At 42.1% G+C, this 19,810-nt stretch overlaps 1 protein-coding gene across 6 annotated transcripts in view; it reads right to left on the bottom strand.

Annotated features, from left to right (window-relative positions):
• The window catches only part of phf14 (PHD finger protein 14), a 247,953-nt gene that overhangs the window by 144,527 nt on the left and 83,616 nt on the right, over window positions 1–19,810 (bottom strand). For all 6 annotated transcript variants that reach the window (XM_048552144.2, XM_048552154.2, XM_048552134.2 and 3 more), the window contains exon 14: window positions 17,208–17,376. In XM_048552144.2, coding sequence (XP_048408101.1) covers window positions 17,208–17,376 — 169 coding nt within the window. The remainder of the gene's footprint in view (window positions 1–17,207; window positions 17,377–19,810) is intronic.

The raw sequence follows: 19,810 nt of genomic DNA on the forward strand, positions 1-19,810 counted from the left end.
TTCTATAGGTAGTACCCACTACTGACTACTCTCAATGGTAAAGGGAGTGAATGTTAAAGTTGGTCAATGGAGTGCTAATCACTGTACTCCTTTGTCCAGGACAGTATGAAGCTAGAGTGTTATCTGAGATGAACTCATCCAGACAAGTGCAGAGTTACATCACATTCCAAACTTCTGCCACAGTATTTATATTTTTAATCTGCAAGAATGCAAAAACACTACATTGGTAACAAACAATAAAGAATCTGCTTTATAGGATTTCATCCTTGGGCCTTCCTAAAGTACCTCAACTATTTCTGAAGTAATACATTGGTTGTTTTGTTGTGCAAGCAAACCCCCAGCAGCAAATGTGTGCCCAAATACTGTTGTTCGGTAAAGGAAGAACCTTGGCTTGGATGCTAAAAAAACCTTGATCTATTTAAAATATAGCCATGACTAAACCCAGATCATGCAGGTTAAGGTAATGTTTCATCCTTGGATGGTTTTGCATTCCAGAGATGGCAGTTCTTTGTGAAGATGATCCAGTACCAATGCTTCCATAAATCACATTGTCATATTTGCATTTCACCATTAATAGAATAAAAGGCTCATGGAAAACTAGGTATCAGGCCTAGTGATGGCATCAAGTGCAGACATGGAAAGCCCCACATTGTAATGGCAACTACTGAACAACTACTCTGAAGTAATAACTCAGTATAAAGTGGGTTAGCAAACTTCCTGAATTGTTCAGGGCTCTGCTGGGATAACGGATGATTTCCTAATGTATTGATGAGAGCCACATGAGAAATCTTTATCCTTCAAATCTCAGAAAAACAGCAAAGAATGGTAGAAACTGTGAAGAAGGGCTTACGGCAGAACAATATGGACACTGAATCTAGCAACTCCTACAGAGCTGGAAATACAAACTGATAGTGGAAGCAGTGCTAAGAACAAAAGGAATAGCCAGTAAACAGAGGAGTGAGAACTTAAACTCTATTGTGAATTAAGTAAAAGGCTGTTACCACTCCCAGCTAACGAAAGGCCAAGGGATGAAGGCCTAGAGCTATCACCACAAATACAGGAAAGCTGGTTTGTGGAAGTGAATTGTAGGTTGCATCACTGGAAGAATGTGCTGAGGTTAAAAACTAAACAGCATCTAAAAAGGCAAAGGAATAAAAGGAGGACTTTGAGCAAATGGGGCTGTTTGGCCTCCTGCGTGCAAGGCCTCCTTATGTACTGTAACTTCTTGCATTCTACGAAAATTTTACTCCAGAAGTATGTAGTGACATCTCTGAACAGGGAATTGGAGAATACCTACAAAAAAATCTGCAGACAGGACTCTTGTGACAGAATGATAGTACCTTTACGACTGACCTAAGAGATCCAGGATCAAGCCCCAAATGCCCCAGTTATGCATCAGAATATTCTGAACAAGCATTGTACCTGGGACACGTGAAAACCTGATAAGGCAAATCAAATTTGTCAGATAAATTTGTGGCTCAAAGACAACATGGATAAGTAGGCTCTGATTTTTTGGGGCACTAGCACCCATACTGGGGCAAGTGATATCACATGCAACTCGTACACCTATCAAAACAGCCAAATTAGTGTGACTTACAAAAGAGTGAATAAATTACATGACTAAGGAAATTACACAGAAAGGGAAAGAGGTGTTACTTTTGCACAGTTTAAATGCTTTCAGCCTCAAAAGTGGATTCTTATTTTGCTACAGGAAGAAAAGTTGGGTGGCTTGGTGAGTTTCTGGTAATTGACTAAGGTCAATCCTATTCTTAAGGTTTAGCAATGGCATTATAACTAGTGATAAAGTTCATTAAGTAGATACCATAACTTAAAAAAATGAATAAATTAAATTAAAATATAATAGGAAGGAGGGACAGGTGATATGACAGTTGCAGAATTTGGAAGTTTCTGGATACTAGCTTGGCGAAAAACAACAAGCTTGTGCTGAGTGTTTGAATTTCATCTCAGAGTTTATGAAATGAAGGCTGAACTACAGAGATTGTGATGCATGTGGAAAGGGGAAACAACCTGGATATTTTGTACCAGAAGGTAGTTAACGCTTAAGGTTGGATTATCTAATTTGGTCAGTTGTTACAGGCAGTTCAGTAGGCCTGCAAGTGAGGCAAGCAAGGGACCTAATGGGCAGAATCCTCAGCCTTTGCAACTCATTTGATGAGAATGAGGCTTACAGAGTGGTCAGTTCACTAGCTACGGCACCATGGTTCAGAAAGTCATTCAAGAGGAAAGAGTAAGAAAAAATGTAGAAGAGGGAAAATACAGTGAGGAGGATTGACAATGTACTCTGTGACAAAATGAGCTAGTCCATTCAGCCGTTTTCAGCACTCGTGCTCAAGGCTGGAGAGGAGCTGGTCACGGAGGAGGAAGGGAGCAACTGTCATAATCTATGCAGGCAACGACACAAGGAGGACAAAGGGAATGATTCTACATCATACACAAGACGCACAAAAACCAGATCAGGCAAATCGAATTTGTCAGATGAATTTGTGGCTCAAAGACAATGGGATAAGTAGTTTCTGGTTTTTGGGACACTGACACCTACACTGGGGCAAATGGAATCACATGCGGTTCTTACATCTATCATGTTATTCTAATCAGTTAGCTTCTCTCCAGCACCACCTTACTTTTAATTTTTTTGTAATTGTCTCTGCCTTATCTAATTTGATTTTAGGTCATCCCTTTGCTGGTTATTCAGCTGTTGGCACTTTATTCACACCGTCTGACACTTTTGATCACCTAGAGAGACTTATTATTCAACACTCCAATCACACCTTTTGTCTGATTTTATTGGTCTCCCTGCCCTTGAACTTTCTGCGGATAAATTCTGTGGCTGTGTGCTTCTGTCTGACTTCACCTGACAAAGGGGCTACGCTCCAAATGCTTGTGATTTCAAATAAACCTGTTGGACTATAACCTGGTGTCGTCTAATTTCTGACTTCGTACACTGATTAGACAGACTCCAAATGATCTGAGTCAGTCCAGTGTTCTTGCCAACCACATAACTAAGGCTGTAGACAGAATTTTAAACTAAATGGTAGGGGAAAGGACCAAACTTAGGAAGATGTGATAAATCAAAGAGTAGAGACAAAATTAAAATGCCTTAAAAAGATGTAGATAGTTGATTTATTGATTCTATTTTTCCAACTCTCCCTTGATTTGAGGACAGTCCCAATAGTTTGGAATATAGCTAACAGGTATGTTTTTTTCCAAAAGGGAGAAAACAGAAACCTAATACTACAAGCCAATTAGATTAACACCTGTCAGTAGTAAACTGTTGAAGGGTATTATTAAACATCAAGCAATTCCAATAAGTTCAAGGTAATTGGGTAGAGTCAACATGGTTCTGCGAAAGGGAAATCTTATTTGGCCAACTATTGGAGGTTTTTGAGGAGATCTGCTGTGAATAAAGGGGGACACCAGAGGATGTACTGAATTTGGACTTCCACAAGGCATTTGATGAGGCAATACAAGGGGTTATTGTGGAAAATTAAAGCTCATCTGTAGAGGCTACCATTTTGGATGCAAAGATGGTTGGATGGCGAGCAGGAAATGGAGCGTTGGCATGAATAGGTTATTTTAAATCTGGCAAGACGAGTGGTGTGCCATGACTAGAGTGCTGGAACCTCAAATACTTAATATCTTTATGAATTTAAGGGAAGGAAGGTATCTTTGCCAAAGTTATTGATGACATGAATGTAGGTAGGAAACAGGACACAAGGAGATTACTTAACCTGTATTTCTTTTCATAATGTTCAAAGATGTGTCAAATAGAACACAATGTAGGAAATTGTAGAACTGTCCATCTTGGCAGGAAGAATAAAGAAGGAACCATTTAAATAAAGGGAGTGCAGAGCTCAGAGATTCTCACGCATGAACTGCAAAAGATTAATATGCAGGTACAACAAGGAATTAAAAAGCTAACCGAAGGTACGTTTTATCACAAGAGGAACGGAATATAAAAGTAGGGAGGCTATACTTAAGTTATACAGGGCACTAGTAGACCACATTTGCAATACTGTTCACTGTACCGATCACTTTATTTCAGGAAGAATGTAAACGCATTGGAGGCTGTTCAAAGGTGGTTTGCTGGGCTCATACCTGAAAAACAGGTGGGTGGATGGTGTGCGTGTGTGTAGGGGTGGAGGGGGATTGGGGTGGTGTTGTAGAGAAAGAGATAGAATATGTATTGTAAAGACAGAGGGTGGACAGGCATGGCCCACACCTGCTGGTGTTTAGAAGTGTAAAGTGGTGACTTGATTGAAACAAAAATCCTGCGGGGTCTTCACATATGAGGAGGATGTTTCTTGCGCTGAGGAAATACAGAATTAGGAGTCACTGTTTAAGGGGCTCAAGTATTTAAAACAGACTGCATTTGTTCAGAAACAATCAACAGCCTTTTTCACAATGTTCCTGTTTTTAGGATTGTCTTGGAGCGAATTAGTAAAGTGGACAGAAATGTGTTAGGGCAAATGAAGTAGGAAATTTCACAAGTGAATATAACATGTACAGGTTATCCAAAATAAATAAAAACTCCCTCCTATGCTAAAATTCGCTCAAAGTCATTTCCAGGGATCAACATATTACTGCTACAAAAGTACAACCTCTGGTCAATTAAATGAATGACTATAAATAAAATATAATAAATGCAAGGTCCACTATGATAACAATAGGTGGGTTGTAAGTACTTTATGTGTTTTCACATTGCAAGAACTGAAACTGTTATTTCCGATTACAGGGACTTTCAGGAAAATTATTACTAAAATTCAGGCACATCTTAAAATAGCAAGTGTACCAAAATAGACAGAAAGTTAATTTACTAACTGGCAGCAAATGATAAAGACAGAGCTTAGTAATGGATAGACGAACACTGGACACCATGATGGTAGTAACCACAACTAATTGCAATCAGAGAGCTAACAGAGAGGGGAACTGGGACAAAAACAGAACTTGCAAGAGTGGAAAATTGAGTGGTTAATTGATTCTAGACTAGAAATGTAGAAAGCAATCATTAGACAGGGAGTTTATTAAATGCGCAGGGAAATGGCCAGCAAAAAGCGGATAGGTGGAAGACGAGTGGAGGTTACGAGTCTGATGCAGCAGAAAACTAATAATGCATGTTATAGGGAAAACAAACACCAAAAGAGGGTTGTCAGGTTTCACTCTTAGCATGTTTATACCATGATTGCACTAAATTGCATTTCAATTTTTTAAAAAAAATTTGTGGGCATCATTGGCTGGCCGGTATTTCTTGCCCATCCCTACGTACCCTCAAGAAGGTGGTGGTGAGTTGCCTCTTGACCTGATGTCCTCCTGCTGCAGGCTGACACACAATGCTATTAGGGAGGGAATTCCAGGATTTTGACCCAACAGTGAAGGAACGGTGATACGTTTTGAAGTCAGGACGGTGGATGGCATGGAGGGGAACTTGGAGATGGTGGTGTTCCCATATATCTACTGCCCTTGTCCTTCGAGGTGGAAGTGGTCATGGGTTTGGAAGGTGCTGTCTCAGGATCTTTGGTGAATTTCTGCAGTGCATCTTATAGTTAGTACACACTTGACACACACTGCTGCTTCTCAGCATCAGGGGTGGAGGGACTGAATGCTTGTGGATGCTGTGCCAATCAAATGGGCTGCTTTGTCCTAGATGGTGTCAAGCTTCTTAAGTGCTGTTGGGCTGCACTCATCCAGATAAATGGGCAGTATTCCATCACACTCCTGACTTGTGCTTTGGAGATGATCAACAGGCTTTGAGGAGTCAGGTGAGTTATTTGCTACAGTATTCCTAGCTTCTGGCCTGCTTTTACAGCTACTGTGTTTACATGGTGAATCCAGTTGAGTCTCTGGTCAACGATAACACCCAGGATGTTGACAGTGGGGGATTGAGCGATGGTAACACCATTGAATGTCAAGGGGTGGTGATCAGATTGTCTTTTATTGATGATGGTCATTGCCTGGCATTTGTGTGGTGCAAATGTCACTTGCCACCTGTCAACTCAAGCCTGGATATTGTCCAGATTTTGTTACATTTGAACATAGACTGCTTCAGTATCAGACTGAATCAGGAATGGTACTGAACATGTTTGCCAACAGTTGCACAATCCCCATTTCTGACCTTATGATGGAGGGAAGGTCAATGATGAAGCAGCTGAAGATGGGTGGGCCTAGGACACTACCTTGAGGACCTCCTGCAGAGATGTCCTGGAGATGAGATGACCGACGCCCAACAACTATGACCATCTTCCTATGTGTCAGGTATGACTCCAAACATCGGAGAGTTTTCTGATACCCACTGATTCTAGTTTTGCTAGGGCTCCTTGATGCTACACACAGTCAAATGCAGCCTTGATAAAGGGCTATCATACTCACCTCACCTCTGGAACTCAGCTCTTTTGTCCATGTTTGAAGTAAGGCTGTAATGAGGTCAGGAGCTGAGTGGCCCTGGCAGAATCTAAACGGGGTGTCACAGAGCAGGTTATTACTGAGCAGGTGATGTTACCTTCTATCACTTTACTGGTGACTGAGAGTGGACTGATGGGGTGGTAATTGGCCAGGTTGGATTTGTCCTGCTTTGTGTACAGGACATAATTGGGCAATTTTCCACATTGTCAGGGAGATACCGGTGTTGGAACTCTACTGGAGCAGCTTGGCTAGGGGAGTTCCAAGTTCTGGAGCACAAGTCTTCAGTACTGTTGCCGGAGAGATTGTGATGGCCAATAGCCTTTGCAGTATACAGTGTCTCCAAACATTTCTTGATATCGTATGGAATGAATTGAACTGGCTGAAGACTGATATCTGTAATGCTGGAGACCACTGAAGGAGGCAAAGATAGATCATCCACTTGGCATTCTGGCTGAAGACTGCTGCAAATGCTTCAGTCTTATCTTTTGCACTAATGTGCTAGTCTCTTCCATCATTGATGATGCCGATATTTGTGGAGCCTCTTCTTCCAGTGAGTTGTTTAACTGTCCACCATTCATGGCTGCAGAGCTTAAATCTAAGCCATTGGGTATGGGACGGCTCAGCTCTATCACTCAATGCTTTCACTGTTTGGCGTGCAAGTAGTCCTGTTTGGCTGATTCACCAGGTTGATCCTCATCTTAGAGGTATGGCTGATGCTGCTCCTGGCATGCCCTCCTGCACTCTCCACTGAACCAGGGATGATCCCCTGGCTTGATGGTAATGGTTGAGTTGGGGGATATGCCGGGCCATGAGGTTACAGATTCTGCTGCTGTGGATGGCCCAAAGGATCTCATGGATGTCCAGTTTTGATCTTCTACGTCTGTGTGAAGTCTGTCCCATTCAGCATGGTGATCATGCCACATATCACGATGGAAGTTACCCTCAATGTCAAGATGGGACTTCAACTTCACAAGGACTGTGCTACGGTCATTCTTACCAGCACTGACATGGACAGATGCAACTGCACTAACCCCTAGACGTTAGTGAGGAGGACTCTGCAGGGTCGACAGGGCTGTTGCTGCCCTTGTCTTTTCTGGTGCTTAGGTTGATGCCAGGTGATCTGTCTAGTTTCATTATTTTGCGACTTTGTAGATATCGATGCAACTGAGTAGCTTGTTAGGCCACATTAGATGGCAGTTGGAAGTCAACCACATTGCTGTGGGTCTGGAGTCACACTTAGGCCTGACTGGGTGAGGATGGCAGATTTCCTTCCCTGAAGGACAGTGAACCAGATGTGTTGTTCCCAACAATCTGCAATGATTTCATGATGATCAGTAGTTTCTGAATTCTAGACTTCTTAAAAAAAATTACTGAATTCAAATTTCACCGTCTGCTGTATAACATAAGCGCTCCATAACATTAGCTGGGTTTCTGGATTAATAGTCTAGCAATACCACCACTCGGCCATCACCTACTCTAAATGAGTCGTACATTCTGTAGCTCTTAGAAGATTGAAAATCTTAATGGTATATAAATGAGATTCTCCCAATCTTTATTCCACAAAACAGAATTTTGTTACTTTCATTCCAACAGCTCATTGGAAGAAACCAATTGCCATTATTATAAACAGCTAGGTTTATTTGTGTAACAATTCATTATCTACCAATTCCTAAAATCTTCAGCAAATTAGAATCTTCAACATTACCCACTGACATGTATAATCTGTCTTCTTTTACACAATCAGTACTCTTCTGAAAATAATTCGAAATCATATCTAAAACAAATAATACAATTTCAAAAAACAAGAGAGCATTGTTCAAAAACCAAACAGTCCCTTGGGCAAAACTTTTACTTTTGCCTGAATGAAAATAACTTCCAAGAGATCATTATTATATGCAAACTCCACCAAGCAGTTAACATGATCCAGCTTCAAAAACTAAGAATCAGAGTTTTGTAGCAGAAACAAATAAAAATAGGGTTCAGTTTTTATATCAGAATGCAATAGAAAAACCTCTAGCATATTTAAACAGATTGCGATTTGTGTCCCATCTGTTTGGTTCTGGCTGTTAACACAGCAGATGGAGCAGTTATCACTTAAAAGCACCAATAACTCGACTGCTGCCAATTCTAAGCTAAATTTAGTATCTAGCTATTGCTAACTGGAAATACTCTAATAGTTTATAAAGATTAAAAGAAAGACTGCACAGGCCTGACATTTTACACCTGGAGATCACAACTATGTTAAATAATAATTTACTTAGAATAGTAACGCTCGATTTCACAACACTTACTAAATATTTTTTGACCTCCGTAACCTTTTTTTTTGACAACACAATCCATTTCTGTTCAGATATAAAAGTCAGTCATTTGGGAGATGCAAAATACATCATGCACAGCACCTAGACCCAAACATTAAAATTCTGACACAAAGACAGAGCTGGAAAGGCTCAATAGGTCTGGCAGCACCCGTGAAGAAAAATTCAGAGTTAACCTTTCGGGTGCAGCAACCCTTCCTCAGAACTGACGGTAGCTGGGAAACCGTTGATTTGTATGCTGGAGGGGAATGGGATAGGGAGTAGTGATACGATAAATGATAGAGCCCGAAGAGAGAGAACAGCAGTTGGATAGGGTAAGAAGTTGATAGCAATCTAGTTAGGAGGGTGAACAGCTGTTAATGGAGACTGTTAGTGACTGACAATAGTTAGGGTTTACTGGCAGGCTGTGTGTATGGGATAGGGGGCTGAGGCATGGGAAAGCTTAAGCCCTAAAATTATTGAACTCAATATTGAGTCCAAGGGCTGCAGGGTCCACACACAGAAAATGAGGTGCTGTTCTTCCAGCGAAGCTCAATGCAAGTTGGAACACTGCAGCAAGCCACAGAAAGATACTGACTAGGGGACAGGGTGGTATGTTAAAGTGAAGGGCTCTGGGCATTCCAGGTCTTTTTTTGCAAGCAGAACATAAACGTTTTGTAAAGTGGTCACCCAGTCGACACATCGTTTTCCCAATGTACAGGAGATGCGCTGGTTACAGAGAAAGGTGGGGAATGCACATGCAAGTGTGCGTGTGTGAGAAGAAAAACTGGATCAGGGTGGCCTTGAGGAAATGGTACCAGCGGAAGGCGGACAAGGGAGGGGAGGAGTATGTGTGTCTGGTAGTGGCATCTCCCTGGAGGTGGTAAAAATGACATCTGATGATCTTCTGGTTGTGGATGCTGGTGGAATGGTAGGTAAGGGCAATGGGAATCCTATCACTGTTGCAGGAGGGAAAAGAAGGGGTGAGTGCAGAAGCACAGGAGATGGGTTGGACCTGGACGAAAATGGTGCTAGGCAATCCTCAGTTGAGGAAGAATGTGAAATTTTCGGAGGTTTCCTTGTCGAAGTTGGCTCATCTGAACATATACAACAGAGATGGAGGAACTGAGAGAATGGGATGAAGTTTTTATAGGAAGCAGGGTATGAGGATGCATAGTCTAGGTAGGTGTGGGAGTCAGTGGGTTTACAGTGGATATTAGTGGCCAGTCCATCCCCAAAAATGGAGACAGATGTTGAGGAAGGGGAGGAGTCAAAGATAGACCAGGTGGAAGAGAGGGCAGGGTGGAAATTCGAAGCAAAATCAATGAACTTTTCCAATTCCAGACAAGACAGGGAAGCAGCACCGATGATATAATTGGTATATCGGCTAAAGAGTTGCGGGTGGGGGTTGGAATGGGACTTGGAACAAGGAATGTTCCTTATACCACATGTAGAGGCAGGCATAACTGAAGTCCATGCGGGTACCGATGGCCACCCCTCTTACTGAAGGAAATGAGGGGAGCTAAAACAGAACCTGTTGAGGGTGAAGATGAGCTCGGCTAAGTGGAGGAGGGTGGTGGTAGGTGGGGACAGTTTAGGCCTTTGTTCCAGGAAGAAGTGGACAGCACTAAGACCATCCAGGTGGGAAATGGACATGTAAAGGAATTTCATGTCCCTAGTAAAGGGGATGCTGCTGGAGCCTGCAAACTGGAAATTGTGAAACAGGTATAAAGCTTCAAAAGGAATCATAGATGTATGTGTGTAGGGATCGGACCTGGGTGAGAAGACTGAGTCAAGATAAGAAGAGATGAGTTCTGCGGAGCAGGAGCAGTCTAAAACAATGGATCTGCCCTGACAGTCCTGTTTGTGGATTTTTGGAAGAGGTAGAAGCAACCTGTGCGGCTTGTGCAGGCACAATGGCCTGAAGTGTCATGATGGGGTCACTGTCCAGGGGAAGATAGGAGGAGGTATCTGACAGTTGGAGGTCACCCTCTGCAATGTAGAGGTCAGTACACCGGACTACAACAGCACTACTCTTCTCAGCAGGCTTAATAACAAAGTTAGGGTTAGATCCAAAGTGCATGGAGTGCAGTCAGTTCAGAGGAAGATTGGTTGGATTCGGTGAAAGGGGGCAGAGAAATTGAAGTGATCTATATCTCGTCGACAGTTCTCAATGAACAGATCAAATGCAGCTAAAGGGCCAGAGGGAGTGTGTTGGAACTGGGCAAAGAGGTCTGTGCAACAGGAGAGGGCTCTTGTCCACAGAAACGGGCACTGAGGCGAAGACGGCAAGAGAAGAGTTCAACATGATGTCGTGGCCGAAATTTGTTAGGGTGGGGACGCACAGGAATAAAGCTGAGGCCTTCGCCAAGTACAGAATATTCAGCATTGGAGAGCGGAAGGTTCGAAGGCATGACGAATATCCAAAAGGTGGTGGTGTTGGAGGAGGGTATGGAGTCAGAGAGTAGAGGAGGAGAGGAAGGCTTCAAAGGGTATTGGGTATCTAAGTTGTTGCATCCTGGGGCCTTGATGCCTGAAAGGAAGAGAAAAGAAAAAGTTTCTTGTTAGCACAACAAATGAGTCGAACGATGTAAGTGGAACTGCGGAGTGGTAAAACCCTGGGCCAGCGTGTTGCGATGCTGAAGAGAAAGGTCAAGAATGTGTGAATTAAAATTCCGACGTTCTAGCTTCCAAACAAAAAAAAGTTATTTAAACTACTGAAAAGCAGTTGGGAAGCTATTGTATTCTAGTCTTGTGGTGATATCTTTGCCATTTAGCAATCTAGCATAAGCTCTTTTGCCCCTGGATGCAGCATATAACGGAGAAACTATTTACATAACCAAGTAATGTTTTATGTTCATTACCAAAATAGACAGAATCTTGAGTCTGAACAAGAGCTACAAAATTTTTAAAAATCTTTGCAACCTGGTATCAATGCATGAAAACGTAATTTTAGAGGCTTAGAAGCAGTAAACATTCAGTTCTGACAAGTATATTCAATGTTAATTTGCAGAATGGTAAAGAACAATTTGAGCTTCGCAAAAAACATATGAGATCTAGCTAAAACTTTGATATATGCTGTGGTGTGTTTGAGAGTGTTAGTTCCTGTCCTTGCAGCACAGCACTTTTCTAATATCATGGCCACCTTGTCAAAATATTAACAATTGGTCAAAGACCTTGCCAGACTGTCAAGTGTGCACAGTCCCCCTCCCACACAGACATCTTCACCCCCTCAAAACAGAATTTGGAACTTGGAATATCAGGACCCTCAAGGTCACCCCAACAGCGACAAACCTAACATCACACCACTGATAGCCCAGGTACCCTGTGCTATAAGCTGGCATCACTGCTCTACATAAGACAAGACAGACAGAATAAAGTCAGCTCAAAGAGCAAAACAACAGTTACATCAACTTCTGGAAGGATGAAACTGCAAAAGAACGTTTGATTTCACCAAAAACAGTCAAGCTATTGACTGGTTCACCAACACCCTGTACACAGTAAGCAAACATTTTATGACCCCCCCCCCCCCCCCCCCCCAGCTCACCCTAACTCAGGAACAGCATACCAGTCATCAGCACATAAGAACTAACACTGACACTTGAAGAAACAGATAAGGCCAAAGAGGACTATTACTTCAGTTGTGATCAGTCACTATACCATGTCTGAATGAGGCACACTTGGAGAAAACATCGACCATGGTAATTATTGAGGGGTTTCTTCACTGTCCACCACATTCTCTTCAATAGACCTCTACCAGCAGTTGGGGTAGCCCTACTGAACTCTTGATATGGATTTGTCCTATCAAGATACAGTGTTGAACATCAAAAGAATGCCATGAAAAGTATAAGCAGCACCGATAATATTTATACATGAATTTCTTCAAACTCACAAAGACATCCAAATCAGCAAACCAGGTGGGATTATCGCATGCTGTCAAATTTGACTGGCTATTGAAATTATGTCATCATTATGATGGTGCACGTGTGCACGTGCACATTGGTCCATTACCTCAACTAACACCTCTCACCCATCCTCCCTCAAACATTGTTGACTGTGAGGACCTGTTCTGCCGAGTGAACGTCAGTGGAGGGACGCTAGTTAGGCCAATAGGAGAGGAAGCAGCATTGGTGCTGCCTTGTGTTCCTGCAAGGAGCTCCAGCTGTTCGTCAAACTTCAAATTCACCTGGACCATTTCTCACACCGCCCTCCCCTTCCTGGACCGCTCCGTCTCCATCTCATCACCGACATCCATTTCAAACCCAATGACTCCCACAAATACCTCGACTACAACTCCTCTCACCCACCCTCCTTCAAAAATGCTATCCCACACTCAGTTCCTCCGTTGCATCTGCTTCCAGTATGAGACGTCCTACTCCAGGAAATCCCAGATATCCTCCTACTTTACAGACCGTAGGTTCCCCTCATCAGCATTTAAGGAAGACGTCAACCGCATCTCCTCCATTTCCCTCACTTCTGCCCTCAAACACCCTCCCTGCAACAACAAGTCCTTACGTACCATCCCACCAACCTCTGAATCCAACGCATCATCCTCTAACATTTCTGCCACCCACAATCAGACCCCACCACCAAAAAGATATTTCCTTTAAAGTTTTAGCAAAGATTTGTAGTTTGGGTTGTGGTTGAGATTGTTGACTTGCTTGCTGACCTTGCTCGTTTCCGTTCAGATGTTTTGTTAACATGCCAGGTGAAATCATCAATGAGGCCTCTGATGAAGCAATGTTAATCTACTCTGCTTGGAGTTTACACTGTCCTGTCTGTTATGGTGAGTACAGTCATTTCTGGTTTTGATCTGTATGGGTTTGTAAATAGGGTGCAATTCTATGTGTTTGTTGATTACGTTTCAGGTAGAAAACCATGCCTCTAGGAATTCTCATGTGTATCTATGATTGGCTTGGGCTACTATGGTTACCTGGTCCCAGTTAAACTGATGACCTTCATTGTCTGAGTGTACAGATATTAAGGAAAATCCATCGTGCCGTTTTGCTGCTAGCTGATGTTCATGTAGTCTGATGGCTAGTTTATTTCCTGTCTGTCCAATGTAATGTTTGTGGCAGTCGTTGCATGGTATTTTTAAACCACATTGGTGCTGCATTTTGTGGGAATGGGGTCTTTAATCCTTGTGAGTGTTTGTCATAGAGTGGCTGTGGACTTGTGGGCCACCATGATTCCTAATGATCTTAGGAGTCTTGTTGTCAGTGTTGTCGATATGTTCTTGATGTAGGGTACTGTGGCCGGTGTGATAGGGCGTATTGTGTCCTCCTGTTGTCTGTTTAGTAGGTATCTGCGGATGAAGTTGCAGGGATATCCATTCATAGAGACTATTTTGAAGAGTGCTCTTCTTTCCTGCGTAGTGTCAGAGTACTGCACTACATCATGGGCCGTTTAAATAGTGTCCAACGTCCACAAACAAAGCTGCATTAGCACTCTATTTAAACATGACACACTGCAACACTCCAGAACATCAGCTCGCAGCAAAACAGCACAATGAACTTTCCTTACTATCGTTATACTCAGACAATGAAGGTCATCAGTTTAACTGGAACAAGGCAACCATAATAGTCCCAGCCAAACATAGACGCACATGGGAATGCCTAAAGGCATAGTTCTCCACACATAATGCAATCAATAAACATTTAGAATTGGACCAGATATATAAACCAATACAGATCAAAACCGGAAATGACACTACTCACCATAACGGACCGGGCAACATAAACTCCAAGAGTAGAACATTACATCAGAGGCCTCACTGATGATGTCACCTAGCATGTTGACAAAACGTCTGAATGAAAACAAGCCAGCCCAGCGAGCAAGTCAACAACGTCAAGATATTTCCTTCCCCACCCTGCCTGCTTTCCACAGGGACCACTTTTTCTGTGACTCCCTGGTCAGCTCTACACTCCCCACCAAATTTTCCACCACACCAATACCTTTCCCTGCAACTGCAAGAGGAGCAACACCTGCCTTTACACATCTCCCCCTCACCTCCTTCCAAGGCCCAAACAATTCTTCCAGATCCAGAGATTCACCTATACTTCATTTAACTTGATCGGTTGTATCCATTGCTCGCCGATGTGGTTTCCTCTATATCAGGGAAGTAAAACGCAGACTTCGGCACCAGTTCACAGAACATCTGCGCTTGCACACATCAACCAACCCAACCTTCCAGTTGCCATCCATTTTTAACTCCCCTTTCCGCTCCCCTGGTGACATGCCCATCCTTGGCCTCCTTTACTGTCAGAGTGATGCCAAACACAAGCTAGAGGAACAACACCTGACATTTCGCCCTGGGAGCTTATAGCCCAATGGTCTCAATATTGATTTCACTAGTTTCAAAATCCCTCCACCTCCAGCCTCATCCCAAGCCCAGCCCTCTCACCTCCCTGGCCTAACCCAACTTAATCTTTCTACTTACCTATTCACTCCACTCTTTGCACTGAGCAATCGCAGTAACCCCTTTCTTGTATCCAATTGTCACCATCCTACCTACCCTTTCCCCAGCCCCACCCCATCTCCCTCGGTTTACCTCTGGGCTCCTTTCCCCAGTCCCAAAAGGGTTTTGGCCCGAAACGCTGGCTTTTCTGCTCCTTGAAAGCTGTCTGACCTGCTGTGCTTTCCCAGCTTCACAACAATTAACAGTTCTGTCTAATAGTATTCCTTGTAGATAATGTCCCAGACACTATCAAGGAGGACAGGCTCAGCACAGATTAGTGTATAATTGCATACAGGGGAGAGGGATTTGCTCGTGGAGTCCTCAGCATTGACTCTCCAGCCCAGGAAGTATCATGGCATCAGGTCAACCATGAACAAGAAAACCTCCTGATTACCACATACTGTCCTCTCTCAGCTGGATCAGCATTGCTCCATGTTGAACCCCATTTGGGGAAAGTATCAAAGATGACAATGGCACAATATGCGCTGAGTGGGAGAATTCACTGTTCTGCAGCACAACTAGCTGCTTGACTGAGTCAGTGGCAGATGGTGAGGGAACCAACAAGTGAGAAAATCAAACTTGACCTCACCCACACCAATCTATCTAAAACAGATGCAACTGTCCATGACAGTGTCAGTAAGAGTGACCACCATACAATCACTAAGGAGAGAAAATACTGTCTTCACACTGTGCATATCTTTGATTGTGTTCTGTGAAATTACCACCGTGCGAACTGGGCAGACTTCAAACAAATCTAGCAATTCAAAACTGGGCATCTGTGAACCACTGGGCATCCATCAATAGCAGCAAAATCATACTCAAAAAGAAACTATCACCTCACGATGTGGCATATCCCAACACACTATGAGTACCGTCAAGCTGGGGAATCATCAAAGAAGAGTGTAGGACATGCTGAATTAGCACCAAGGTACCCAAAAAGTGTCAATCTTGTCAAGTTACAACATAGGGTTATTTGCTTGCCAAACAGTACAAGGAGCAAGGAATAGACCGAGCAAAGCAATTTCTCAACTATCAGACAGATCTAAGCTTTACAGTCGTGCTGCATTCAGTCATGAATGGTGGTTAACAATCAAACAACTCCTAAGAGGCAGTGGCTCCATAGGTATCCCTCTTCTCAATGATGGGAGAACCTTACATATCAATGCAAAATACAAAGCTAAAGCATTTGCAACAATATTCAGCCAGAAGTGCCAAGTGGATTATCTATTTTGGCTGTTCCAGAGGTCCTCAGCATCACAGATGCCAGTTTCCAGCCAATTTGATTCACTACACATGATAACATGAAACAGCTGAAGATGCTGGATCCTGAAAAGACTATGGTCCTGATAGCATTCCAGCAATAACACCTCTGCACCCAACTACTACACCCTACCCCTTAGCTACACTTACAAGTGCAAGGTAAAAAACTCGAAACAAAGTGCTTCTCCATCCATAACACACATGTAAAGGTGCAAGTCAAATCACAAAGTAGCAAACACGTGTTTTATCACTCAGCATAACACGCTGTTTGTGAAAACAAAACTGAAGTTAACAATACTAAAATATAATTTTGCGAACTTTTAACTAATTATTAAAATGTTGGGGGAAACCTATCTTTTTATTTAAACTGGTAGATCTAATAACATCCATTTCCTCTCTAACAGCCTTAAGTAATATAGATTTCACATCGCGGAATACGACTACTTTGTTAAGAATCCTTCGATCTCTTTCAGCACTCAAGATAACTTAGTTTTAAGTTTCAGATTTTCTTCAAGAAATGAAAATTCCTACACTCAAGTTCAAATAATTTTGACCACATCAAAATGCGGGGACACAACTAATACTATCTTTCCTAGAGACTGCATAAATGTTCCTTGATAACCATTCAATAAGCAACTTTCTCCATCTAGTACTTAATTTTTAAAAAAAAAATTAACTCTGGATTAAACTTATTGCACCATTGCATAACCTTTACTAAAGTCAAACCGATGGCATTGGAATGGCACAGATAAGGTATAGAGGAAAGGGGATTAAATTACCATATTTTTGTTCATTATCTTCTTTGGTTCAATCACAATATCCAAAGGAGTGAATTTCACAGGCTCCTTAATCTGCCTCCTTGATCTCTTGGTCCCATCTGGTAAAGTTTCCATGGTGATGTCTGCTTCTAAATCACTACTACCTGCTTGGTCACATTCTGAGCACTGCCTGTAGGATAGAACAGATCAATAAGAGAGTACAAAACTTAAGTGGAGAGGCAATGCAAATATTATGGCTACAGAAACAGGTAAGGAGCTGTAATTCTCAGTGATAAACTCACTGTCTAATATCCCAAAACTTATCATTACTTAAAATGCACCAGTCAGGAGTGTTATCACTTACCGGAATAATTAGTGTTCCAATGGCACTCAATCTGCTCAACACATTCCAGGATTTACAGTCTACTTGGTTTGCACCCTATCCACCACCTTAAAAACTCTTACTCCTTCCACTACCTGTACAGTGTGACTCCAGTGTACACCATCTGCTGCAACATCTAACTTAGGTTCCTTCAATAGCATGTTTCAAACCTGCAACATTCGTCACCCAGGAGAACAAAGCTGACAGAAATATAAAACGCCTTCACCTACGAGTTGCCCTTCCTCTAAGTCGCATTATATCCTAAGTTTGGATCTAGAACGCCCTTCCTTCACTGACACTCAATCAAACCCGCAAGCATTCCTGCTTAAAAAGGACTGTGGGAGTAACTTCATCAAATAGGTGCAGCATTTAAAGGAGATGGTTCATCATCACATTCTCAAGTACAATTAGGGAATTATGGATGGACATTAAACGTCAGCGACAATCCTTGGCAGTGACACACTCATCCCATGAATGAACAAACACAAACCCAAACAGAACTGGTAGTATTGCAGGGCTTTTCTGCTTGGTGCTTTGATTTTCAGCTCAAGCACTCTCTCATGTCGGCAAGTATTTTCACCCATCAAACTCTTTTTAAAACTGACAAGTGGGCTTCATGCTTTTCCACTGCAAACACTTAGTCAATGCGGCAAAGCTGGCAGTTAGCAAAATGAGTTAATTTACAGAGCTGGTTGCGGTTTTCAATACAGCTTCATTCCCATTTCAGAGTCCTTTGAGCTTCCTGGAAGTCATACATTCCTAAAATGGGGGAGAACTATGTTAGGAAACTTTGGACAAGGGAGTGTGAGTGAACAGAAATTCACTCAATAATTCAGGAGTAAATGAAGTACATACAAGCCTAAAAGGATGAGACACTTCTTCCCTTAAGGGTTTGTAACAGGGATTTAAACCATATGTTTAAATGTGGTCAATGCCCATGACAAACTCAATCATGTCTGGCTTACAAACATATTTTAAAATCTCATGAACCACAAAGAAAAGGTCTAAGAATTTTAAAAAGAATCACAGCTTTTTGGATAGCTTCAGACATTTATACACTTTCCATTATACTCCAAAGGAATTCATAAAGACAACAAAGGTGAAAAAGGACAATCAATAAAACACAATTTCTCTACAATAATCTTATCTTGTAGAGTTGCTTAGAATAATAAAAAATTAAACCCAAGTTGGTGATCAGGAGCACTGCTCAAGCATGAAATTCACAATAAGAACAGTTGTCATTTGACAAAAACCAGGATTTATATTCACTGAGCACACAATACAACCAACTCAAGTTATTTCTCTCAAATACTTGATTGATTATAAAGGTTATAAACTGTCATATGAATCAAAAATGTTATTTTCTTCTCAATAATGAAAAACAAAAAGGAAAATTCTCCAGAGATTTCAAGATTTTATTTGTATACAAAGTAATGACCGTGCTGATCCAAAACTTTCTAAGTAATCAGCAAAATATGTAGACAGGAACTAACGTGTCAATACGAAAATGCACAAACGCTTCACAGCAGAAGTTCACCAATGATCCTCAGACAGCACCTTCCAAACCTATGACCACTCTCATCTAAAAGGGCAAGGGCAGCAGGTGTATGGGAACACCTTCAACTTCCCCTCCAAGCCGCTTACCACCCTGACTTGGAAGTATACTGCCATTCCGTCATTGTCACCCAGTCAAGGTCCTGGAATTCCCTCCCTAACAGCATTGTGGATCAACCCACAGCAGTTCAAGGTGGCAGCTCACCACCACTTTCTCAAGGGAAACTAGGGATGGGAATAAAATGTTGGTCAGCCAGCAATGCCCACATCCCATAAGATTTTCTTAAAATTCATTTATCAAACACAGACAGGTTTGAGTAGCTGAGTGGCCTACCACCCGTTCCTAAAGCTTGGGCTCTTGCATATTAGATGTGGTCTTGTTGATTATACGATCACTTATCAGCAGCACTTGGGTATTAAGTGAAAGGTGAAACTTCACATGCCATACTTTAGTAATGTCAGAAAGTACTTGCAACCAATATAAAATTGTTACAAAAACTCTATGAAATATTTATTTTAAAAGTTTAGATTGCCTAATTTCCTTACAACATGGATTGAGTGAAGCAACGAAAAAGCAAGTTACACTACTGAATTGTACTACTATCCACAAAACAGGTGGACAGTGACAAGCGAGTAAGTGGGAAAATCTCAACGTGCAGAAAAAAAGGATAGTAATACTACATAGAAC

This window comes from Stegostoma tigrinum, chromosome 2 (assembly GCF_030684315.1).
Source record: "Stegostoma tigrinum isolate sSteTig4 chromosome 2, sSteTig4.hap1, whole genome shotgun sequence".
Classification (NCBI taxonomy): domain Eukaryota; kingdom Metazoa; phylum Chordata; class Chondrichthyes; order Orectolobiformes; family Stegostomatidae; genus Stegostoma; species Stegostoma tigrinum.